Below are 27,061 nucleotides of genomic sequence, written 5' to 3'. Positions count from 1 at the left end.
TTTCCTTTTTCACATGAAATACCCATTTCCAATTATTAGGCAGAAAATGATCCCAGAACCATCTAGTCTGTCCTAGAGAGGATGAAAGAAGACCATGTGGAAAGTCAAAACAGCAGTCATGAATGTATAAATAAATAAATAAATAAATAAATAAATAAATAAATAAATAAACAAATAAGGAAAGTACCCTATAAAGGTAAACTTGAAGTGATTACTGTAGCAAACAAGAATGTATGAGGCCTTTGTAGCCAAGCCTGGGCTGAGGAATAATGAGGCTAGAATGATAAAGCTGATAAAGCTTCAAAAGCCTGTGCAAACATAGCGGAGGATACTAGCTCCTCTTAAATGATAAACCCCCAAATCAAGGAAATCAGACAGTAGCTTGGTGTGTCTCAGAGCAAACCAGATTCAGAGCCTGAACATCCAGCTTTGCTTCTTATTAAAATATGCACCACTTTGGAGAGGTCACTCGCCTTTCTTTTCACATTTGTGCAGTTACATCATCTCTGTTTCTCTGATTGTACTTAGGCTTCAATTTATGGGAAAGGATGGTCAGCTGCATGGAGATATGAGGGAAGAATCAGTATTTCTTGTGCATCTGTGTACGGTCAAGCATTTTAAAGTGTTTTAAATGCATTATCTCATTAAACTCCCAAACCCTCTGTGGTTTGGTTTCATTCCCATTTATAAATGAGAAACTGGGGCTCTAAGGAATATTGGTAACCTGACCCAGATCATACAGTAGGCAACAAAGTAAGCAAATTTTGAAACCTAGCTCTGTCTGATTCCAACCCATTTGTGGGTTGTTAAATAAGCTGCCAGTTCTCTTGATATAATCGCTGTCTAGTGTATCTGATGCTTACATTATAAGTGATGTGCTTCAACAATTAATAGCTGAAACTTATGAAGACATCATGGGTTTATAGCTCAAAAGCTGCTGCTCCCTAAGGAAGCCACTCACTGCTAAGCTGTCACTTCTGACAACACAATCTAACACTTGTAACCTGCATGATCTGGCATCACTGGACACCCTGGAGGTGGTGAAATAAGGTCGTTCAACGTAGGAGCTCCAGACAGGCCTGGATCTGATTCCCACGTGCGAGATCCACCATAATAACTATGAGACCTCAGGCCAGCTTCTCTAAGTCACAGCTTCCCCTTCTGCAAAATGAGAATTAGAAGCATTTCTACTTATTCTGTGTTTCATAAGGACACGTGAGGAATGCATGGGAAGTGTGTATAAATGTTCAGCATGTCTTGGTAACTCTCACAGCGTATTACAGAGGGTATCTTGAAGTGATCTCATTAACACAGGTACATGGAGTGATGCAGTAGTTTAGTTCACAGAAGGACAATGTACCAAGAATTCCTTGGTTCAGGAACTTTAGTAGTTTAGCAACATTTCAGAGCCATATTCCAATTTAATGCCTCAACATGCATCACATTCCCCTAAACAACTCCAAAGTCTGTTTTCTTATCTTCATTCATGCTTATTCTCCTGATTTTTTTGGAGTCTACCTATTCTGACCACCCAAAGGAGACCCCAGGCAGTTTTCAGGGTATGGACTTGCTGCCTTTTCTGGTGTGGAGCCGTGACTGGGTAGCAAAAGAATCGAGAGTACCTCTCATCTTTTTCATCATCATGGAAGATGAGTCAAAAAGGAGATTCAGCAAAAGGCCAGTCTGATGAAGATGAAGTAGACACACCCTCAGGAATTGGCTCAAGGAATGTGGGAAATATAAGGAAAAGATAGACGGTCATTTCCAACTTTTCTTGACAAGAATCTCTTTATGTTCCTGTCTTAATAGCATTCTCTAGAAAGCAGAGCTTAAAGCACAGTTTATGTGCTAATACTCCAGTGGGAGTACAGTCCCAGGGAAGCAAGAGTGAGTGGAGGGAAGTGATACAGAAAAGAGAAAAGTACATACAAGATGTACATCACCAAGCTAGCTACAGCTTTTGAGAAAGCATCACTGGTATGTTGGTCCTGCAGAACATCACCCAGGGAAGCCTCAGAACCACTGCACAGACCAGCCTATCAGGGGGAATAAAGGCTGGTTATCTGCCGGTTCCTTCCTATCTACTGCCTCTCACTGGTCAGAGTTCACCCCATGGAGACTTACTCTCCCATCCTACTGCATCGTGCTATCAGCCCTTTGGAAAACCAGATACGGGGCCAGCAGTGCATTGTATCTGTGGCTGAAGTAGTGGAAGGGGCCAGAGATCCCGTGAGTTCAGCTGGGTTGGACGTGGGCACCAGAGTCATTGAGGAACTACCGCAGTGAGAATGATGGAGGCCGTGTCAAAGCCTGCCCATCCCCCATAGTGTGGGAGACCCAGCGATGGCGGCTGCCAAGGCTCTCCAGTGGACAAATGTCCAACTCCTGTGTGTGTGTGTGCGGCCGGGACTGAGGGAGGGGGAGGGCAGAAGCAATCTGGGAGGTATATAAACTAGGTCTTCACCTAACTATATTTGCTAGATCGTTCTTTCTCTTTTTTTCATCTAAGATATCCCCTTCTTTCAAATCTCCAAAGAAATTTTTCTCTTAACCCAGTTAATAACAGTCAACAGCCCGACTTTGCCCTTTGCTCAAAAACTTTTGAGAAAAGGGAAAATAATCTCAAAAATCTGTCTTCTAATCTTAAAAATATGCCCTACCATCTTGACAGTACTTCTTTCTTTTCTTAAAAATTTTATTGAAGTACAGTTGCTTTACAATGTTGTGTTAATTTCTGCTATACAGCAAAGTGATTCAGTCATACATACATATATATATATTCTTTTTCATATTCTTTTCCATTATGGCTTATTACAGGACATTAAATATAGTTCCGTGTGCTGTACAGTAGGTCCTTGTTGTTTATCTACTTTATATATAGTAGTTTGTATCTGCTAATCCAATTTATCCCTCCCCCATCCCGTTCCCCCTTTGGTAACCATAAGTTTGTTCTCTGTGTCTGTGAGTCTGTTTCATAAATATGTTCATTTGTTTGACAGTATTTCTTAATACTAAAAGTCTGCCATCATTAACTCCAATTAAGGACTTTCTTTATAAGTCAGATAATTAAAATCAGCTTTGGGGTTTAGCAGGAGACCATTACTGTCTAGTTCAATCCTTTTTTTTTTCTGTTCTTTTGTATTTTTATTTTGAAATATATAATCTTCTTATTTTTATAGACAAGAAAATTAATGCCCGGAGAGGTTAAGAGATTTGGCAGAAATTATTTGGTAGTAACACGGAAGTGACCTGTACAGGACTAAAACTAAACTCTGCCTCCCCAATCCAGGGTTCCACACTGCTATTTGGCAAATTCTCAGAGTACTAGTTTACTTGTGTTTATCACCCTCTGTAGCCAGTCCCATGGATTACCTTCTTAATTTCCCTTGCATTTATTACCCCCTTTTGATTCCCACTCCTGTTATCCTATTGATAACTACAATCCTTCATTATTTCTCTTTGGAAATCCACTTTTAGCCTTTTTCCTAGCCCACTTCCAAAATCATCCCTGCCTCTTCAAAGGCCTCTTGAGTTGAGGGCAGATGTCCTGCAGAGTCTGCAAGGCCATTCCATGATTTGCATGGCCCACTCTCTCTAATTGTATGTAATTGTAGACATATGACTGCCACCTCTGGACTTGTTCCCCAAATTCCGTTCCTTTGATCACATTATCATGGACTCATTTGTCAATTTGAATTAGTTAAACAAACACCAGGAACTTGTTTACTAGAGTTTATAATCTCAGTAATCTAGACAAAAAGTTAAAACGCTTTATTTTTAAAGGGGACAGTTCCCAGGAACACTCAATGACATTTTGGCATATTTGCCAATGTTTGTTTTTTCACAAGAGACTGTTTTCCTTGAAGGCAGTAAAGTGTTTTGGTGAATGGATGGTTTTCTGTTCAGGGATTAAAACAATGTTCATCCAAGAGTGAAACTTTCAATCTCAAAATAGAAATGAAAGGATATAGATTTAAGAGGAAGTTTGGAAGGGACATATTCGAGTGCTTCCTTCTGACTAGTTCCTTTCTTTTTATCTCACTTTCTGAGTATCGGAGAAGACATTTTCCAATTAAGTACAGTAAAATAAGAAAACTCACCTTTCAGATGTTTTGATGACTTTGATTTACCTTGAATGTCATGGTGAAAATTGATTATCAAATAAGGTTTCTTCTCCCTCACCCAACTCTTTTATCATTAAAAGTGAATCAAGTTCCTGTCCCTTGTTTTAAGAACTGAAATTGTTGTTTTGGTTTCAAAGACTTGCAAATGCCCAACTGACCGGTGTGTCTGGAAGGCGGGCGTTTGTCTACACAACAAATATCTGAAAAACTGCTTCTCTAAATAATGCAAATTAAAATTAAACATCCCTATGCCTTATTTTACCAAGCAAGCTGTGTGTGTGTGTAATTTGCTGGAAAAGGTTGAAGTTTCTAGTCAACCTAAAAGTTCTTGAAAAAAGAGTGTATATGTCATAGGATTTTACCCTTCTCATTATCTTCCTGTTAGGAGGGTCAGCTTAAAATTTCAAGCCCTTGTAGTTTCTCCAGTGCTTAAATGTCTCTAGAGTTAATAAGGATGAGAGCAAAGCACTTTAAACGCAATGCTTCTCTAAGTATTTCTTAAACTCCAAAATAGCAGTGGCTTTGGCTTCCTGAGTGGCTGAGCTCTGAGCACAAAGCCATCTTTGACACGGTTGAATATGGGTAATTCGGTACCCAGTTTCTTCACTTGAAGAACTCCAACCAAGCAAGATCTCAAAGGGTCTCACAGAGTCTCTATTTTTCTTTCTACTTTTTCTTTTCTGAGTGGATGTTAGGAGACAAAAAGAGGAATCAAAGATTCTTTTCAGAAAGATAAATCATCAAAATCATTCCTTTAGGAGTCTTTTGTGATTTATTTTTTCTAAATTACTTTCTGTATTCAAATGTTTTTTATATTTCCCTTATAATTATAATTTAATATTTGTTGAATGACCTCAGTTATAAATAGCATGATATGAATTTCCTATTTTAGACTGTTAACATTTCCACAACATATTTCAGCTATTTAAGGGACTACATAGCTTTCTCAATGGACACAATGAAATCTTTCAGAACTTCATTATAGAATCATCTAGATTTTATAGATGCTAAAAAAGTAACACTTTAACAGCTTGTGAAAGAGTGATTCTGAGCCTCTTCCATTATTCACTCATGCTCTTTCATTTTTTCCAACTTTATAACTGGGACAGAAACAAGAATTCCAAGTCCCGTGATTCAGATATGACATCCAAGTCAAATAAAGTTATTTGTTAGTCTAATAAGATATGATTTTCCCTTGAATCCTAGATTGCTTTGTGGACATTGTGGTGGGATTTGACATCTCAACTCAGCAGAATGGGCAGAATTTGCTTGAAGGTCAGTCTTGGATGGAAACTTACCTTCAAGACATCTTACGTGCCATCAGTTCCCTCAGTGGGGTAAGCTGTGAGGTGGGCACGGAGACTCAGGTTAGTGTGGCTTTTCAAGTGACCAATGCCATGGAAAAATATTCCCCCAAGTTTGAGATCTACAGTGAAAGCATACTGAACAGCTTGAAGGATGTAACAGTTAAAAGACCATCTCTTCTCAACGCAAACCTCTTGAGTTCTCTGTGGGGTGCATTTCAGAATAAATCAGCTGCTCGGGGAAAGGTAACTTGGTTTTATTTTATTTATTGATCTTTGGTGCAATGACTTCCTTTTTACTCATTTTTCTTTTTTGAATACTTTCTTAGGTGGTTCTCTTATTTTCAGATGGATTGGATGATGATGTTGAAAAACTTGAACAAAAATCTGATGAACTTAGAAAAGAAGGTACCAAGCATGGGGAGGACTGGGAAAGGAGTGTTGATGAACTTTATAATCTCAAAACTCATTTCTAACTCTTACATTTCCAGACACTCAAATAGCACTGAATTTGCCAGCCTCTCCCCTCTGGATGCACTTGGCAGAGCAAATGAGCTCTTACAGCATTTTGGCACCTACTTTTTCCTCTCCCCATATGAAACAGCGCTGAATACGGTGTCCTATCCTTTCTCTCATATTACCTTATTTCTTCTTCCTAAACTTTCCTGGAGGATGTTCCTCTCTCCCTTGCCCCGCATTATCTAATATCGCTATGTCTTTAGTGTCAGCAGAAGTGAACCATGTATATTTCTCCTTGACTAAGGAATGGGAGAGTTGGATTATTTTCTTCTAACACTCTTAAAGTTTCCAGAGTTACAAGCAGTGTTGGACAAGTTTACTCATGTTTCGGGATTTCATAATCAGTTCTTTCCTTCAGATAACAGATGGACCAACTATGGTGTTTATGAGTTTGTAAAGTTCTGGCACCAGGCTTTCGACTTTAGAAACCAATGCCTATTCTGACTCATTGTCAGTTCATACTAAAATATGGATCAGTGGAAGAAAAATGCATTCACATGTTCCGGTTTGACTGAAAATAGAAATACTTATAAGTGGATGTAATTGATACTCCACCCAGACCCCTTTACATACAGGTTCCCCCATCCTCCAGCTGCTAACACATTACCCACAGGTTCCCCTTTCTCTGAGGAACTGCCCTTTGCCAGTGGGAGCCACCTTACCTGGAATGTTACTCCCCATCCCACACCTGGGCAGCAGGTAGAGTTCAGAGACTTGGACCTTTGCCTCAAAGTGGCACCAGTTTTGTAGTGTAACTCATGCTCCAGAGTTCCCAAGGGGTCAGGTTGACGCTAGATGTTAGCTGAAACACTGTCTTGCTCAGATCCTTCCCCAGTCCTACCCTGCTTACCTTTGTCCCCTTCTTTCAGAGAGTGCTTCCTCAATAAATTGTGTGTGTCCAAATTGCTATCTCAGGCTCTGCTTCTAGGGAATTTAGCCTAAGACATCTGTCTCCCAGGTTAACTATTAGAGGCTGATTAGATTTTGTCTTTTCTGTCTGGTTCTCTTTCCTCCATCTTAAAAAAAATTGCTGAATTCACTGAATTCACAACTGAAGAGTAAGAATTTTTATTTTATTTACTAAATCTGCTTCCCTTTATTCTGTCAAGTCTTGGCTTTTTTCCTGATCTGAGGTGGAGATGTTAATGAAGACTGAGAACAGGACCCTAGAGTGGGTGGGTAGGGTTTTCTCAACTTCAGCTTTTCTTTTGTGGGGGAAAGATGTTTCTCTTACAGACAACATCGGAGTTTTCTCCAGGAAGTTTCTCTCGGAACACCCAGATTTCTAAGACCAATCTTCTTTCTTCCAACTTCCAAGGAAAAACTAGTAAATGAGTTTCAACTTCAGAAGCTAGATTTTGAATATCCTCAGAAATTTAGAATCTTTTTTTCAATATTCAAAAATCAATTATATTTCCAAATGCTAACGAAAAACTGGAAAACAAAATTTAAAAAGCCATTTACAATGTACACACAACGTGAAATACTGAGGTATACATTTAACAAAATATAGTTGTTTGTTTGCTGAAATTACTAAACAATGATATAAAGACTCAATATGGTTAAATTTCAATTTTCTCCAAACAAATCTATAGATTCAGTTAAATCGCAGTCAAAATCATAGCAGGATATTTGTTGATCTAGAAAAGCTGGTTCAAAATGTATGTGGAAATGCAAAGGAGCCAAAATAGCCAAAACAACTTTGAAAAAGAGGCAAAAGTTGGAGGACTCACACTAGCTACAATCTTTGAATGGGAAAGATAAAGGGGTGTGGGCCATAATGTTCTTTGAAAAGTGTCGAATGTCTCTCAATAGGAACAAAGAGCACCTCTGGCTCTGGCTTCCCTTATCTAAATATAGACGATTTCAGTTGATGCTGGGCCCTATGATCTGTTAACCCAGGAGATCCTCTCTAACTTGAGGCCCAGAATCTATACATGTAAACTGTGCCATCACCGTGAAACAAGAGGAGACCAGGAGAAAAGTATTCTCAATGATGGATATCACTTTAATCCATGTGGATTGGGGTATGAATCAGTTTCTTCATTTTAAAAAATCCAGTACTCTAGAATCTTCTCAGTGATTCTTTATTCTTCCAATTTTTGAAATCTTTTCTTTCTTAATTCATTTTTTAGGAATTGAAGATACTATTTAAGATCATATGACTCATGTACTGGATGAGTCTGAAAGGATCAAGTCCTCCATCCTGAGAAAAGCAGTTACAAATTATAGTTATATGCATATTTTCTGCAAATAAACAATCCCATGGTTCTCATAACTCTTATTAAACTTTTACATTTCCTGGAACTTATAAGAAAAATCAGATGTGAGATCTTTTTCCCTTATAGATAGACCCACTGGCATGCCTTCTTTTCATCATTAAACGCCAGTTGATGAACTCAGCATTCTTCATTGCCTCTCCCAGCCCTCATCGCCCTTCTCCCCATCCTTCTCACTCTTGGAAGAGTGACAAGCTGTCTTTGTTTGCTTGAGACAAGTCAGAGACTGTCAGCACTAAAACCAGGAAAGTTCGGGCCAACCAGGACAAGTTGGTCATCTTACTCTTTGGTGATTCTTCCTTTATTCCACTTCAGCAACCACACTGTTTGCATCTCTTAGAACTTGAGCCTCCCACTCTGTCCCTGAAACTGTATTCTCTTCATTCTCCTCTTCCTCTCAGAGTCATAATTCTATCATATAAGAACGCACTCAACTCTGCCAAGTCCTTGAACATTCTTTATCTATTCTGAGCCATTGGTTTTTAGGTCCAATGGCTCAGAATAGCCAGGTGAATTCAATGGCTCAGAATTAGGTGAATTCTTCACCTATCCCTAATAAAATGAGAAAAGTTATGCCAATATAGTCATGTTTTCATAAAACTAAATTTATTCAACTTTAGGACTGCTCTTTATGATTATGTCCTTCATACATTTTTGTTATTAAAATGCACTCTGAGTGTAGGCTTTGGAGTCAGGCTGTCTGGGGTAAACCTTTGCTTGTTTGTAAAATAGAGCTGTAATTGCACTTACCTATAATGTTGTGCTTGTATCTTACAAATAAGATAATGCATGTAAAGCACTTAGGCAACTTCCAGGCACATAGTAATTATTAATAAATGAGAGCACATTTGTTGCCATGGTTACCTCCACCCTAATGATTGCCAGGTTTATTACTATCATCATTTAATGTCCTTACTTTGCAAAATAAGTCAACCTTTTGTTAGTCTCTAAAAGTTTTATTTGAAGTATTCTATAAACTTCCAAGCCTATGAGCCACAGCTCTGGTTGCTTATATGACATTTGTTCCTGATTGCCTGACAAGGGGTCCTTTACTGTCTCTTGTACCTATAATTCCAACTGGATTGTCATTTAGAGCTGTGCTTCTCAAACTTTAATGTGCATATGAATCACCTGGAGATTTTATTAAAATACAGATTCTGATTCTGTGGGTCTAGAGTGGGGCCTGAGATTCTGCACTTCTGATGAGCTTCCGGGTGAAGGCACTGCTGCTGCTCCAAGGATCTCCCCTTCAAGTGGCAAAAATTTAGAACACTCCCTTTCTTGACATATGAATTCCTCTGTGCTTTAGCATGCTCTATGGACTCTTCATTATTATTTTATTATTATTGAAATATAGTTGATTTACAATGTGTTAGTCTCTGGTGTACAGCAAAGTGATTTAGATATATATAGATATATTCTTTTTCAGATTCTTTTCCATCATGGTTTATTACAGGATATTGGATATAATTCCCTGTGCTATACAGTAGGACCTTGATGTTTATCTATTTTATATATAGAAGTTTTTAATCTGTTAATCCCAAACTCCTAATTTATCCCTCTCCCACCCCCTTTCCCTTTTGGTAACCATAAATTTGTTTTCTATGTCTGCGAGTCTGTTTCTGTTTTGTAAATAAGTTCATTTATATCATATTTTAGATTCCACATATAAGTGATAGCATATGGTATTTGTCTTTCTCTTTCTGACTTCACTTATTATGATAATCTCTAGGTCCATCCATGTTGCTGCAAATGGCATTACTTCATTCTTTTTATGGCTGAATAATATTCCATTGTGTGTGTGTGTATATATATATATATATATATGTACCACATCTTCTTTATATCCATTCATCTGTTGATGGACATTTACTTCCATGCTTCCATGTCTTGGCTATTGTGAATAGTGCTGCTATGAATATTGGGGTGCATGTATATTTTTGAATTAGAGTTTTCTCCAGATATATACCCAGGAGTGGGATTGTTGGATCATATGTTATCTCTATTTTTAGTTTTTTGAGGAACCTCCATACTGTTTTCCATAGTGGCTGCATCAATGTACATTCCAACCAACAGTGTAGGAGGGTTCCCTTTTCTCTGTGGACTCTTTTAAACTCACTATCTTACTTCATATCATAGAGAACTCAAGGATCTGTTATAATTTATTATATAAATTATTCTCCAATTTAGTTTATTTTGAAAAATGGAATTCCTTTTGTTCTCTGATGATGGTCTTGTCACTTGACAGTTTTACAGTGTGTGGTTGGGGGAAGTGGACAGTAAAATGAGTGTTCCTCTTGCAACTGGTTTCCTGGAATAACAACTTAGATACATATGCAAAAAGATTAAAGTAACCAAAGTCCCCTCACCTGGAGAATTGTCAACTGTGTTGGCTAGGCCTGAATGCCCTCATCACAGTTGCTCTGGATGGAGCCACCAATTCCAATGACCTGGCTGACCTTCTCTACATTGAATTTGGGAAAGGATTTGAGTACAGGACACAGCTCACTCTTGAGATGAGGGATCTTGGGAGCCGACTGTCAAAGCACCTGGTAAGTTATTCAGAAAAAGCTGGTGAGTTTAAACTTTCTATTTGTTTTGTATATAGGCTTCATATTTAGGCTTACGAATTTGAACTAATTTTGTTCATTTGGGAGTGAAGTCAGGCTTTTCTGATTTCGTGCAAAGCCCAAATAAGAGGGTGTTTTGAAAGAAATGTAATATAGTAGACAGATGTCAAAGCGTGTTTCTTTTTGTTGTTGTTATTTGTTTATTTATTGAAATATAGTTTATTTACAATGTCATATTAATTTCAGGTTACAGCAAAGTGATTCAGTTTTATATATATATATTCTTTTCAGATTCTTTTCCCTTATAGGTTATTACAAAGTATTGAGTATAGTTCCCTGTGCTATACAGTAGGTCCTTGTTGGTTATCTATTTTATATATAGTATGTATATGTTAATCTCAAACTCATAATTTATCCTTCCCCCCCCCACTTTCCCCTTTGGTAACCATAAGTTGGTTTCCTATGTCTGAAAGCATGTTTAATTTATATGCTTGGCAAAAAAAAAAAAAAAAAAAAAAAAAAGAAGAAGAAGAAACTAAATAGCACCTACAATCCTGCCCAAATTACAGTCAATAAACATAAGTGCCCAAGAGTGTCTGACCAGTAGGGGTGACTCGGCTGCTCCCTCAGCCAGCCAGTTTTCACGTCCCTTGCAGATCCTAAGTGCCATGACTCACCACACTGAATATCATTCTTCTGTTTAAGATGTGTGTTTTCTATATAAAATAGATACCTAATAAGAGCCTGCTGTATAGCGCAGGGAACGCTACTCTGAAGATTCTTTTCTATGGGAAAAGAATCTTAAAAGGAATGGATATATGTGTATGTATAACTGATTCACTTTGCTGTACACCCGAAACTAACACAACATTGTAAATCAACTATACTCCAATAAAAATTAAAAAAAAAAAAAAAGATGTGTGTTTTCTCTGCAACATGACCTGTGAACGAGAGCCAAATCCATTGAGAGTTCAACTAAGAAAAGAGCATCTCATCCAATCTGGAAGAAAAACTAGTGATATGATGATAGACCTCCTATGATGTACTTTAGAATGAAAAGTTTTTTAAAGGTTGTCTTGACTGACAGAGATTTTTGCTTTATGATCTATTTTTAGAACCTAACACCTAGATAAGATGCATCGCAATCCTATTTCTTTCAGAAACGTACAAGAATTCAACTATTGGTGAAATATTACCAAGATATCTAGCACTACTTTCACCTTTAATGAATGGCTGATAATTTGTAATTTGCTTATAATTTATAAAATCTGTAATCAGCATATCAAGATACTTTCCAATAAGGTTCTAGCTCCTGCTACTTTCTGCCTATAGAGTTTGTATATAGGTATGTGACAGTGTGTTCAGTGTAGTAATTATATAAAAATAATTACTTAGAGAATATGGAATTTTTGTTGTAATTCTTTTCTACATGGGAAGACGGTGTCTACTTTACAAAAAAAATTTTGTGTCTACTGCTCTTTGAAATGTGTAATTTCAAATTGGTAATCCATAGAGGGAGGAAGTTATTCTTCAAACAAGCCTATTACTTTTTAGATATCACATAAATGCAACACTGTATAAGAAAATTTTAATTTTAGAAATAGCCAGTTTTAATGTTAATAGTAAAAGAGTTGATGCTGTAGAATTTTAGTGATGCAAAGAAAATTGATATCATCTAACATGAAATCACAGAATCCATTTTGTTGTTGTTATTTGGTTTCACACATTTCAAGTTTTATTGGGTTTTCAGGGGAAAAAAACAGAGAGTTTTCTAATGTCAGAAAAGAAACATTATATAATAAGAAACAATTAAAGAGGGGAAGTTGCTAAGTGATTATAACAAAACATTTTCATTTTTTAATCACACTAGAATTTTGATAGGAAACTTCTCAACACAAAGATTGATTCTACCCCACTAAGGCAAAGCATAGTATTTATTGCAAGCAGAATTTTCGTAAAAATAAATCTTGTGGGTTAATTGTAAAAATGCAGTGGAATATGTACATTTTTTAGGGGATGACTAACTAGGTGCAGGATGAAATTCACTCAAATTTTTTTGCCAAAAAAACATTTTATTTTGGCCAGACTATAAAATGTGACCAGAGTATAAAATCTCTTCACGTGCCCACCCTCTACAGCAAGTGCTTCTGAAATGTTGGACATGTAATTGGTGTCTTTGAAATCCTGTCCCACACAAACTGTTCTGGAAGTGTCGATCATTGAACTCCACGCCAAGCAGTGTGACATTGAACACTGTCTGTATCCTCCGGCATACAAAGATTTCATAAAACAGGAAAAGGAGAAAACAGCATGTATTCATTTTATTGAACAAAATATTAGGGGCAGAATTATATAGGGTAATTAACAATACAATGGTCAGTGCTGGGATGGTGTGGGCACAGGAGATCTCATTAATAAATCAGTGTGCAATGAATTGGCCGTGGCTAAACTGATGCCTTTTTGAGAACACAAAACGTCTTTGAGTTGATTCTGAATTCCTTGTATGGTGCAGATCACAGAAGGAAAGATGGAAGGTAAAGAATGTCTCCTGCATCCTCTCCAGAGCACTGTCACTTGAGTGGTGAACAGGCTTCTCAAATCACATCCCTGAGCTTGTGTGGTGTGTGATTTTGGGAAGCGATGCCACCAAATGTAATGTATTCCTACCCTCCCCAAGGTCAGTGTTGCAGAAAGGACATGCTGCTGTTTATTCTGCAAGTGCATTGGAGGAGATGGCACAGTGGGAGACCCTGGACCAGCAGGGAAAAAGGTGATTTTAGTTACAATCATGGCTTACTTTATTTGAATACAATATGTTTTTCAGACCCAAGTTTAGGTAGAAATAAGGGATGTTTTTAGCTTCTAGGTAGAAGCTCCTCTTCTTATATGTCATACTCCTCTTCTTATATGTCAAATTAGATAGCTTTTTCTTGGCTTTCTAAATTGGATACTTTAAAAAACCTTTCTATGCAAGTATCAAGAGAAAAACTGCAGAGATCATTGCTTATCCCATGTTCTGGCAGTGATGACCATGATGCAGAAAAATAAACTGTGATCTCTCATGTTGAATAATGAAAACCTCCTGAATACTGACGAGTTATTTCAATTTCCACTTTTAATGGAAGCAGAGGAATTTAAATAAAGTAGGGAATAGGTTGTACAGTCTGCTGAAAAGCTAGATCAGATCACCCTGTCATAGCAAGAGACACTAAGATGTTTCATTCAGCTCTAGCCAGACCAAAATGTTGCCAAGTAAAACAGGCCAAGCATAAAAACAATAACTAACAACAGATTCGTGTATGTAAAAATATGATTTTGGGATTGAGGAAATGTTCAAATATGTATAAAAATACTATGGGTATGTTTAACAATTTCAATACTGCTTATTTACATGTGTGTTTGATTATTGAATAATTTATAGATAGCACTATAAGTTTCAAATCACCATGGATGTCTCTCTGAAGAAAGTTTTTGGGCTAATTATTTCCTGAATGCTTTGATTTCATGTAAAGAGAATGACAGAATTTTAAAATTATTTATTTATTTAATATTTATTTATTTATTTGGTTGCACCGGGTCTTATTTGCAGCAGGTGGGCCCCTTAGCTGTGGCATGTGGACTCTTAGTTGCGACATGCATGTGGGATCTAGTTCCCTGACCAGGGATCAAACCCGGGTCCCCCTGCATTGGGAGCACGCCATCTTACCCATTGCACCAACAGGGAAGTCCCAAGAATGGTAGAATTTTTTTAAAACAGGTCTCAGAAAAAAACAATGGAAAGAAATGTGTGTGGTCTATTTTATGTGTAGCATAAATCCTCAAAAAGAACTTTTTAATGAAAAGAGGATAATTCTAGTTTGTCAGAAGCAACTATAGCTGTATTCATTTGAATGCTTGTCTAGAAAAAAAAACTCCAGCTCTATATATAACACCTGAGAGAGTTATGGAAAATATTATGATTCACACACACACACACACACACACACACACACACACACACACACCCGTGAGTTATCTGGATACTTGTCTCAAAATTCCATTTATTTTTATGTGTATAAATGCAGCTTAGGTTATGGAGGGGGAACCGTTTTTTTCAAAATCATACTATTCTACATAAAGTAAAACTGTAAAGTTGAAGAATTTTGCTTGATTACCTCTGGGTTTTGGTCTATGGAGTGCTAATGTATCCTTCCTTTCCTTATTTCCAGGGACCCCCAGGTTTTAAAGGCAGTAAAGGCTACCTGGGAGAGGAAGGCATTGCTGTAAGTCAAGGTTTTTTCCAGCTCCATTTATTCCTAAGAACATATCTATAATATGAAATCTTTGTGTCAATTCAGAAGGAGGCAAGAAAAGTTAAGTTCTAAGGATTCGTAGGCAAAGTCTGAGGTCTTTCCTAATCTTCATCAGGCTTCTGGTGGTCACAAGTGTTTTATTAACCTACTTTCTCCTCTTTGACTATCCACCAACATTGTATAATAAACTCAATGCAAAAGTTATCTTTTTCACTGAGGGAGTCAAATCACTGCCATTTCCCCCTTTCTGATCCATTTTGCTTGAGTAAACCAACTCACCACACTGCTTGTCAAAGACTTCACCCTTTCTTGCATCTGTTCATCCATCTATCTTTCCTTCTTTCCTTCCTTCCTTCCATCCATCCATGCATTTAACAAGTGTATATTAAGTATCTTACAATTTACCACATTATTTATCAAAGACCTCACTCATAAATGCACTCATCATTCATTTAACAAATATATATTAAGATGCCTTACCATGTGCCAGGCACAGTGCCAGGCCCTAGAAATAAAAGTAAAGAAAGAGAAGAAAAACTATGGCTCCTATCTCAGGTAATTTCCAGAGTAGTGGAAAGGCAAATGAGACAACAGTAGTTCCAGTCCTTATACACAAGGACTCTGCTAGAGGTATAAAGCGGTGCAATGTGATAGAGTGTGGCCGTGCAAATACCTAACAGAGTCAGGTAACAGCCCTGGTGACAGTTAGGGCTTGGGAGAGGAAGACTGTAGACAGGGGTTGATGGTTAGGCAGGCATCTGAATCACAGATAGAACTTTCTCTAGGCAAAGTTTGTGGGAAGAACATTCTACTACAGGGAGAATAGTGTGATCAAGTGTGTGTAACTGAGAACTGTGTATTTGCAGAATAACATATGGTCAACATGGCCAGAACCCAGGACCATGAGAGGAGGTTGTATGGCAAGCAAGACCCAGAGTACTGGGTGTCTTGAATACCCTGTGGAAGACTTAGAAGGTGTCTTCCAATTGATGGGCATAATTCAATGATGTTAAGCACAGGACTAAAAATGGTTAGGGTATGGGTTTAGAAAGCATGATCAGGCAACATCACGGAGGATGATAAGGTAAGGATTGCAGGTAGAAGTCTTGCAGTAGTAGGTGCAAGACAAAGAGGTCCCAATCTTAGTTTAGGGCAGTATGAAAATAGATATGTTAAGGAGGTTGAGTGGACGTAACTTGGTGACGACTTGGAGAGAGAGATGCTGAGGATGACATCTTTGTTTCCAGCTCACAAGACTGCACAGACTGGTGGGGTTACCAAGACAAGGATTGCAGGAGCAGTTCTTGGTTTAAGAGAGAAAGAGAGAAGGGAGATGGAATTTGGTCTAAAAATCTGCCTCTTGCTTAGACCATACCTAGAGCATCCTGCTCTGATGTCTCACCAATTATTCATTATCTGTTCCTGGAATATCTCCTGAAACCTTGAGAATGCATTTTAGCAGCCAGTTGTTTGCATGTCTGTTTTATTTAGATACTACCCCACCCTGGGAAGTATCCAGGTGGGATCCAACACAAACAGCTGTCATCAGAGTGGCTCTGATTCACTTGCATTCTCAGTTTTTATAAGCATGAATTCTGGGTTGTAAACCATGAGTAGTTGCAAATTTTTTTCCAACACAAAAACTGTCAAACCTCCAAGACAGATTCCAGATGACAATAGAAAAAGCTTACCTGAATATGTGCTCTTTCTCAGGGGGAAAGAGGAGCAACCGGACCAATGGGAGAGCAAGGTACTAAAGGATGCTATGGTGCCAAAGGTCCTAAGGTAAGGGTCACGTAAGACACTGTGAAGTCTTCCCAACATTAATTTCTTCTTCCTACGCTAACCCCTACTGTCATTTCTATTTTCAGGGAAACAGGGGACTAAATGGACAGGAGGTATCGTACCAAATATCATTTATCTTCCCATCTGTTATCTAGAAATGTTTTTATTTTTGAGATGATTGACCAGTAGATTGCACAAATGAAGTTTCTGTTGACCTTCCTTTTTTATTGCTAACCATTTCATTTTGTTTACTCTTGCCTTTTATTGCAGGCAATGTATATTATTTGTTGAGTTTCTGTGACTCAGTAATCTTTGATAGAACCCAGGGCCAGCCTAGCAAAGAGCCTGTATATGGAACACAAAGTTAGACTTTTTGTTTGGTGTCTGGCTTCTTTCCACATAAATGCAATGCACTCTATTCTGATCGCATCTGTCTTTTCAGGGAGAAGTTGGGGAAAGTGGAATTGATGGGTTAAATGGAGAACAGGTAGAGCCTTCTCTTTGTACCATGAAAACCGTTCTGAGCTATTTCTCACTAAGAAAATGGGAATTTGAGTTTATTCTTCTCCGTCTTTAGGGTGAAAATGGTCTTCCAGGAGCAAAAGGAGAAAAAGGAGATGAAGGAGCCCAGGTAGGTATTCAATAAAGGGACAACGTGAAAACTGTGCTGGGAATTAAAGGTGTGATTAACAGTAAAACAGCTACCCCAGGTATATCAGTCAGCTAGGGCCACAAAATTGCTTTGTAATGATCACAAGACCTCAATCACATGCAACAATAAACATTTATTTATTTTGTGTCTGAGAAGTTCAGCTGATCAAGGCTGAGCATGGCTGACCTTCGCTCATGTGTCTCTAGGTTGGCTGGGGGCTTTGTTTCACTTGTCTCTTATCCTCCTTCTGGGACTGGAGAGCTGCCTGGCCATGTTGACCATGACCTTTTCATGGCTGTGGCAGAAGAACAAGGGAGCAAGTAGAAACACACAAGCTCTCTCAAGGCTTCTTGGGGCCTAGGCTTGGAGCTCTCATGGCGACATTTGCATCTCTTTCTGTTGGCCAGATCAAGTCACAGCCAAACTCAGGGGTAGGGAATCTTACCCCACCACAGTTGGAAGGCACTGTAGAGTTTCATGGCAAAGGGGATAGATACAGAGAAAAGTGAAGAACTGGGGGTAATCTTGAAAAGAAGCTACGATACTAAGAACAGTCACAGGGTATTGGTGAGAGCCTTGGGGTCGGCAGCACTCTGAAGGTGTCTGTCATCCCTTCCCATCTGGAACAAATTCCAGCAGCAGCCATACTTCCACCGTCCACTTTATCTGTCTTGAGAGTGTGAACAGCTGAGTCAAGAACCCACTTTCTAGCTGATGCAACCCCTTTGGGGAAAATGGATAATCTCTCTGAATCTCAGCTGCCTCATCAAAAGAAAAATAAAAAACAATACCTGCCACATAAAGTAGTTGTAAAAACTGAACAAGACAATAAATGTGTCTGGAACAGAGTGTTCACCACTGTGGCAAATACTTGAGGTCACTTTTAAAGTATTTGTACGATGCCTGAAACTATTAGTTGTTCCTCTTTCTAGTTTCAAAGTAACTTTAGCAGGAAAATATTTAATAATTCAAATCAGGGAGAAGATAAGTTCTTTGTTTTTATTAATGTTATTTAAAATTCTTATCTTGTCCTTCTTCTGATTTGTGTTAACTTTAGGGAATCCCAGGAGAGAGAGGGATTCCTGGTGACCATGGAGCAAAGGGCCTGTGTGGAGACCCTGTAAGTGCTGGGACTGGGGGGCTGCAAACTAACGTCACGTCAGGGCTTGTTTCCCATCAGCATTTCTGATAGGGAAAGAGAGCCCACTTGAAGGTACTACAATAGCAGTCCTGAAATGAAATCATCATGGGCACAACTGTTTAGAATTTTAAAAGTAGGTCTCTTGTGCCTGATCCTATTTATATATAGTATGAGTATGGATAGTGAGAAGACCTTGCACATTGTTTGCACATGTATTTTTTGAGACTACATATTCAGAACTGTCCTTGTGCTTCAGAGCTATGAAGGAATTCTCCATTCCATTATCTTCCTCTGGGTATCTTGAAATATGGACAGAATGAAAGAAACAAAGACATCTCTTTTTTCTATTCCCCAAGAGTCTTTCTCAATTAAAAATATTAGCTTCATTTCCTTGAATCTAAGCCAACTAAAAGTACATTAAGCAAAACTTATGACCCACAAACACCTGCTGTCATGGGGATGCAACCCAGTTGAGTAGGCATGACCTACACCAAAAGAAGCAGGACCCACGCCAACCTAGGGGATATGCCGAGTCCAATTAGACCTCAGTACTACAGGACTTTGATCACTATGCCCACACATCAGTCTCCAAAACCTCAATGAATTAGGACTTAGCATTTTTTAAAACATTTATTAAAGTTTTAGAAATTGAGATATATTTGCATGTACAATGTTATATACATATAACATTGTGTAAGTTTAAGTATATGACGGGTTGGTTTGATACATTTATATATTATGATTATCACCATAGTGTTAGCTAAGTCCTCTAGCTTGTCATATAATTATCATTTCTTTTTTCTGGTGAGAACATGCCAGATCTAGTCTTTTTTTTTTTTTTAACATCTTTATTGGAGTATAATTGCTTTACAATGGTGTTATTTTCTGCTTTATAACAAAGTGAATCAGTTATACATATACATATGTTCCCATATCTCTTCCCTCTTGCGTCTCCCTCCCTCCCACCCTCCCTATCCCACCCCTCTAGGTGGTCACAAAGCACCGAGCTGATCTCCCTGTGCTATGTGGCTGCTAGCTATCTATTTTATGTTTGGTAGTGTATATATGTCCATGCCACTCTCTCACTTTGTCACATCTTACCCTGCCATAAAGACACAGACCTACTAGAGAATGGACTTGAGGATATGGGCAGATCTAGTCTTTTAGCAGCTTTGAAGTATATGATACAGTATTGCTGTCTATAATCACCATGCTATTTGTTAAATCTCTCAAACTTATTGTTAAGCTGTAACATGCATCAGAAAAGTACACAAATTATAAATGCATAGCTTGATGAATATAAATACACCTGTGCACTCACCACTCAGGTAAAGAAATGGAACATTAGACAACAGTAGAGCATCCCAGAAACCCTCTCAGGTCTACTCCAATCACTACCAGCCCTCCCTAAGGTAATCACTATCCCAGGACCATAAATTAGTTTTGCCTGCTATTGAACTTTTCAGTGGAATCATATAGAATACACTCTTCAGTTTCTGGCTTCTTTTGCTCAAGTATATGCTTGTGAGATGAATCCATGTTGTGAATATCAGTAGTTTATTCAATCTCATTGCTGTATAATATTCCATTGTGTGAATATATTGTGATCTATTTCTCCATTATGCTATTGATAGATATTTGAGTTGTTCCCAGATATAGCTTTTATAAATAGTGCTGCTATGAACAGTCTTGTACAGGTCTTTTGTACACATTTCTGTTGGGTCTATACTTTAAGAGTAGAACGTCTGGATGATAACTTGTACGCCTATGTTCAGCTTCTTTACAGCCAAACAGTTTTCCAAAATTTTTGTACTAATTTACACTCTCGCCATCAATGTACCAGAGCAGTGCACCACACTCATTAGAAAGCCTAAAATTTATAAAACTGACAATACCAAGTGCTGATAAGTATGAAAGGCAACTGGGAATGTCACAGGACTTTGTCTTTAATGACTCCTCCTCCAGTATACAGTGGGTTGATCAGAGAAAGAATTTGGTACAAAATATATTGACAAATATAAATGTTATGTATACATTGAAGATAACTTTGTTTAAAAAGCAGAAGAATTTTCACTTGAAGACAACATTGTTTGCTAAGTGACATCTGATAATAATCTGGTGACCTGAGAGTTTCAAACAACCTCAAAGTGTCTAATCAGAAACAAAAATCTATCCACAAATAAGTATAATTAAGAAATAGTAGTTCAAACATAAAGACATTTCAGTCATTGGTATATGATGGCTAAAAATTCACTTGGGGTATTGCCATAAAATTGTACTTCACTTCAATCAGAATTCCCCCTAGTTGTCTGGATGATTGTGTAACACCTTTAAAAGAATCTGAATAATGTAAAAGCATTTTTATCTAAAGAGAAGTGTTCTATGACTTTGAGATGGCTGAAAATTCAACCCACTGTATCTTCCCTGTGATGTGTTGTCACTATATACTTACTTCAGATGGTTTTTCAATGCATAGTAACTCTTTCCAGACACTTGGGAATATATATCTCAAATCAAAGGCAAATCTGCTTTTTTCTGTGTGTTTTTTAGTGGGTTACCATTGTGGAAAAAAATTGGGGACAACAAGGCTGATAGAATCAATAGAACACGCACAAATGGCACAAATTCCTGAAAATCTGTGCTTATTCAGAGAGAATTTTTGATCACGTAAAAGCTAGTTTGTTTGTTTGAAATTTCCCATTTTGACCTAAATTTTTAAATGTATTTTAAATGTATGTTATTGAATTATAGTTGATTTATAATGTGTTACTTTCTGCTGTACAGAAAAGTGATTTATATATATATATTATTACATTATTATATATATATTTACACACACACACACATTCTTTTTCATATTGTTTTCCATTATGGTTTGTCACAGGATATTGAATATAGTTCCCTGTGCTAGACAGTAGAATCCTGTTGTTTATCCATTCTGTATATAATAGTTTGCATCTGCTAATCCCAAACTCCCACTCCATCCCCCCCACCAGCACCACCACCCCACCCCCCGCCACTTGGCAAGCACAAGTCTGTTCTCTATGTCTGTGAGTCTGTTTCTGTTTCATAGATAAGTTCATTTGTATCATATTTTAGATTCCACATATAGGTGGTATCACATGATATTTCTCTTTTTCTTTCTGACTTACTTTACTTAGTATGATAACCTCTAGGTCTATCCATGTTGGTGCAAATGGCATTATTTCATTCTCTTTTATGACTGAGTGGTTATTCCATTGTGTGTATATATACTACATCTTCTTTATCCATTCATCTGTGGATAGACATTTAGGTTACTTCCACGTCTTTGCTATTAAAAAGTGTGCCACAATGAACATTAGGGTGCATGTATCTTTTTGAATTATGCCTGATTTATGCCCAGGAGTGGGATTTCAGGATCATATGGCAACTGTATTTTTAGTTTCTGTGGAGCCTCCACACTGTTCTCCATAGTGGCTGCACCAGTTTACATGTCCACCAACAGTGTAGGAGGGTTCCCTTTTCTCCACACCCTCTCCAGCATTTGTTATTTGTAGACATTTTAATGATGGTCATTCTGACCAGTGTCAGGTGATACCTTATTGTAGTTTTGATTTGCATTTCTCTAATAATTAGCAATGTTGAACATCTTTTCATGTGCCTGTTGGCCATCTGTATGTCTTCTTTGGAGAAATGTCTATTTAGGTCTTCTGCCCATTTCCTGATTGGGTTGTTTGTTTCTTTGTTATTGAGTTGTATGAGCTGTTGATATATTTTGGAAATTAAGCCCTTGTCAGTCACATCATTTGCAAATATTTTCTCCCAGTCCGTAGGTTTTCTTCTCATTTTGTCAATAGTTTCCTTTGCTGTGCAAAAGCTTATAAGTTTGATTAGGTCCCATTTGTTTACTTTTGCTTTTATTTCTATCGCCTTGGGAGCTGACCTAAGAAAGCACTGGTATGGTTAAATCTCATGTAATCTTGGGGGGAAACTGAGCTACAGAGCTTAGTAATGTTCATAATTCTAAAGCATATTATTATTAGAAGCCCGTGTTTAATCAAAAATTTGTATTAGATGATGCTCTTTTGTCCAATTTCATAAAATTGGCCAGATCATATTCAGACTGACCACACAGCTGGTCCATATAGAAAGTGAAACATTCTGTTCTGTACAATGTGCTGCTATATGATTTTTTTATGTCATCTCTTCAATTAAATAGTGCAGAGTTGGACTATAGTAAGAAGTGTATACACCCAGTGAAAGAAAATTTTAGACTTTACCTTCCTTTTCCTTCCTCACTTTTCTCATGAAAATACAATTCTTTAATATTGTAATTTAGGTATACCTGCCTGGAAAACTTAACAAATATTTAAATCTAAGGGTAAAACAGAAGACATAAGAAAATAATCTTTGGCTTTGGTATGTGGGGGAGAGAAATATTTATTCATGTAAGTTTTAGTGCTATCAGTTATAAAGTAAATTCTAAGCCCATCTTTTTCACTCTGTTAGCCTATAAGCTCTGTGAGTGTAGGAACTGCTTGTTTAAAAAGCTTCTGATGTATCTGGAATGATGCTGTGTCCCTGTTGGTGATCTCAAATTACTTATTGATTGATGAAGGTCATCTAATCTGCTATCAGCCAAACAGCCAGGCAGCTGGCTCTCATCAGGACTGGATAATTGCCATTCTCTCTCCATTTACTAGAGCTTTGACGAGTTGACTGGCTCAATTGATCGTCCAGGCATCATGGCTGCTCTGTTTGTGGTCCTAACTACCCAAGATAGAAAGCTTTCAGTTTGGCCTGCCAAGGATAACATCCCATAATGTGTGCCTGTTTTCAATGAGTTCCTGCTGGAACATTTGTATAAATATTGAGAAAAACTCAAGATTACAGGATTTTCTGAAAACCAGAAAAGTAGGAATGAGCAAATGAGGTTAGAAGGCGGCCAAGGACCCAGGAGGAGAAAGAGAGGGTGGGCGGCAGGTACAGTCCTCAGCGCTGTTCAGGGTCCTCTTGTTCTTGTGGTGGAACCCGTTACAGACCTTTGCCTTCAGTATTACTCAGCCACAAAAAAGAATAAAATAATGCCATTTGCAGCAACATGGATGGACCTAGAGATTTTCATACTAAGTGAAGTACATCAGAAAGAGAAGACAAATATCATATGATATCACTTATATGTGGAATCTTAAAAAAAATGATATAAATGAATTTAGTTACATTTGACCCACAGATATAGAAAAAAAACTTATGGCTACCAAAGGAGAAAGGTGGGGGACGGACAAATTAAGAGTTTGGGATTAACATATACACACTATTATATATAGAATAGATAACCAACAAAGACCTACTGTATAGCACAAAGAACTCTACTCAATATTTTGTAATAATCTATAAGGGAAAAGAATCTGAAAAACAATAGATATATATGTATATATAACTGAATCACTTTGCTGTACACCTGAAACTAACACACCATTGTAAATCAACTATACTTCAATAAAAACAAACAAAACAAAAAAATCTTTGCCTTCTCCCAAGGGCTGGGGAGAGTAAAATCTACCAACCCTCGAGTACAAACTTGCCGAGGCCTCAAGAAAGAAGACCAGAAGTTAAGAGAAAGATGGTAGTAGCAAGAAAGAAATACCTAAACACAAGTCATGTCACCCTTGCTTCCCTGGGCTCTGCCTTCCATCATGAGCTCTCACTTCAACCCCACACACTCATCTTAGGTCTTCTCTCTCCTCTGATAATGCAAAGCATGGGAGGAAAAGAAAACATTTGTAAACCATTTATAATTTAGCCTATTTCTGCTTTCAAATGAGTTGACCTTCTCGTCACCTTTTTAGGGGATGACCTGGTGTATTACACACAAATTACATTTTTAAGGAAAAAATTTCAAAGCCTATCAATTTTTCTCTTTATTCTCTATTTTTTAGGGAGTTCCTGGATTTGACAATAGCATAGAAGGACCCAATGGCTTGAAAGGGGAACACGGAAGACAGGTAACTGTGTGGGCTTTTGGAAGTAAACATGTGATGATGTGACAACTGTGGGGCTCAGAGTTTTAGTGGTAGAATACGAAAGGCATATAAAGAATTTGGAATCAGAGTGAATATACTTAATACAGAAAAACTATTTTTAGGAGCAGAATGATCTTTTATTCCTCTTTTTCTACTACCCTGGGATTTAAGACACATTCTCTTCTTCTGAATTTGGGGTGACTTTCTTCACCAAGCCATACCACTGAGGTCTCAATTTATGAATGCAAACATCTAAACTCAAACTGTAAGGTAGCTGATAGAAAGCACTAGCAAAAAAGTTTTTGGCCTTCCCAGGATCCAGAGGACACATAGCCTAAAAAGATGTCATGTTATACATAGCACATGATAAAAAAAGAACAAGATCAGGACTTCCCTGGTGGCACAATAGATAAGAATCCACCCGCCAATGCAGGGGACACAGGTTCGATCCCTGGCCTGGAAGATCCCACATGCCGCGAAGCAACCAAGTTGTGTGCCACAACTACTGAGCCTGCACTCTAGACCCCACGAGCCACAAGTACTGAAGCCTGAAAGCCACAAGTACTGAAGCCCGTGTGCCTAGAGCCCATGCTCCACAACAAGAGAAGCCACCACAAGGAGAAGCCTGTGCACCGCAACAAAGAGTAGCCCCCCTTGCCACAACTAGAGAAAGCGCACGTGAAGCAACAAAGACCCAACACAGCCAAAAATAAATAAAATTAAATCTTTAAAAAAAAAGAACAAGAACAAGGTCTGGTAGATCTATTAATCTCATGAAATATGAGATTTTTCAGAATTAAAAAAATAATTATCTGGAAAATGTGTGTCTCTGGATCTTCTTGGTAAGGAAGTTCTTTGATGACTCCACCTGTGGGAGAGGTCTGATATGGTAGAAAGATCTTTGCTTTGGGAAAAGGCCTAGGTCATATTTCATGCTCTGTTCCTTACCAGCTCTGTGACCTCAAGGTACTCTCTGTAAACCTCAATTTTCTCATCTTCAAAATAGGACAAATAGCTTACTTTTGAAGGGGATGGTGGGAATTCGATGACAGACCCTGCTACATCATAAACCTTCAGTAAATGTTACCTGCCATTTTTATTAAGGGATAAATGTAAGTCTTGTTATAGACTCATAGTCATTCCCCCCTTTTCCACCTTGGGAAGACTTGTGTGTATTGTGAGATTTTACTCATGTTAGGGTGTTAATCTACAAAGTTTAGCCAGACAGAGCAAGGAGTCCAAAGGTAGAAATCCAAACGAGTTGTAGCCATCCCTGACACACGGATGCTTCAATTATCCACTCTGTGGCAACACAGTAGGGACAGTTTGATTTGAATACTCTAACTTATAGCCCAAACACAAGTTAGACAGTGGTGATGAACAGATGAAGTCATACCCACAGAGAGATATGATTTGTGACCAGTGGATTAAGGCCACATCCCATAGGGAGGATAACTCTAATTGGTGTGTCCCCATCTACCCTCCCAGGAGCACAACAAGCCAATGTTGGAGCACACATGTCAATGTTGTGTCATTATTGTCATACATCTGTCTGTTCCTTTGACAGGGAAGAAGAGGCTGGCCAGGCCCCCCTGGAACCCCAGGCTCCAGAAGAAAGACAGTAAGAACCCCCATAGACAAGTCAGCCCACTGCAGAGGAGCCTGTATTGGGATGAAATGGCTGATGGTGGGAGTGGGCAGGATGGTTCTGCTGGGACTCACTACCTTAGGGAAATTGACTTGGGACAGAGCTGGCAAAGGACTCCGGAAGGGCCCTGAAGCTCAGGCAGGAAGGTGCTGGCTGCAGGGGAAGTTACCAATCAGAGGAAAGAGCTGGGCAAAGAGAACACAAGAGCAGTCGACTAGGGGAAGAGTGGTCAAAGTTTAGCCTATTCACTAGGCCAGCTGAGGCTTAAAGTCCAAGACTCCATTCCTCTGCCCAGTTTTATGACTGCTTAGAACAGTCAGTCCTGGTGTGAGTCCTCTGTTCTTACTTCCATTTTCTCTGACTCGCAAAGAAGAGTGTGTTCCAAGATATAAAAATAGTTTCTTGGGTGGACTACAATATATGGTTATGTGAGCTCCTGCTCAGAAAATAGAATGCATAATAAATGCAATATATTAAACTGGTTTTTATTTGTGCTAAATTTTAAAATATATATATTTTACTGAGATATAATTGGTAGATAATATTGTATTAGTTTCAGATGTACAACATAATGATTCCATATATGTATATATTAAAGATGACCACCATTCAGCTAGTAAGTCTAATTAACATCCATCACCCCATGTTGTTATGAATGTTTTTTCTTGTGATGAAAACCTTTTAAGATCTACTCTCTTAGCAACTTTTAAATATACAATATAGTATTATTAACTATAGTTGC

General features: G+C 38.1%; 1 protein-coding gene across 1 annotated transcript in view; it reads left to right on the top strand.

Moving 5' to 3' along the window:
* LOC115863489 (collagen alpha-6(VI) chain) overlaps nucleotides 1–27,061 on the top strand; it is a 110,063-nt gene that overhangs the window by 16,080 nt on the left and 66,922 nt on the right. The window contains exons 8-19 of the mRNA XM_030876403.2: nucleotides 5,331–5,674; nucleotides 5,758–5,836; nucleotides 10,624–10,778; nucleotides 13,474–13,566; nucleotides 15,005–15,058; nucleotides 16,802–16,873; nucleotides 16,960–16,986; nucleotides 17,316–17,360; nucleotides 17,451–17,504; nucleotides 18,583–18,645; nucleotides 24,588–24,653; nucleotides 26,239–26,292. Coding sequence (XP_030732263.2) covers nucleotides 5,331–5,674; nucleotides 5,758–5,836; nucleotides 10,624–10,778; nucleotides 13,474–13,566; nucleotides 15,005–15,058; nucleotides 16,802–16,873; nucleotides 16,960–16,986; nucleotides 17,316–17,360; nucleotides 17,451–17,504; nucleotides 18,583–18,645; nucleotides 24,588–24,653; nucleotides 26,239–26,292 — 1,106 coding nt within the window. The remainder of the gene's footprint in view (nucleotides 1–5,330; nucleotides 5,675–5,757; nucleotides 5,837–10,623; nucleotides 10,779–13,473; nucleotides 13,567–15,004; nucleotides 15,059–16,801; nucleotides 16,874–16,959; nucleotides 16,987–17,315; nucleotides 17,361–17,450; nucleotides 17,505–18,582; nucleotides 18,646–24,587; nucleotides 24,654–26,238; nucleotides 26,293–27,061) is intronic.

This window comes from Globicephala melas, chromosome 4, assembly GCF_963455315.2.
Source record: "Globicephala melas chromosome 4, mGloMel1.2, whole genome shotgun sequence".
Taxonomy (NCBI): Eukaryota; Metazoa; Chordata; class Mammalia; order Artiodactyla; family Delphinidae; genus Globicephala; species Globicephala melas.
Note: the sequence above shows the minus strand (reverse complement) of the source record. Positions and strands in the feature narration are given on the sequence as shown.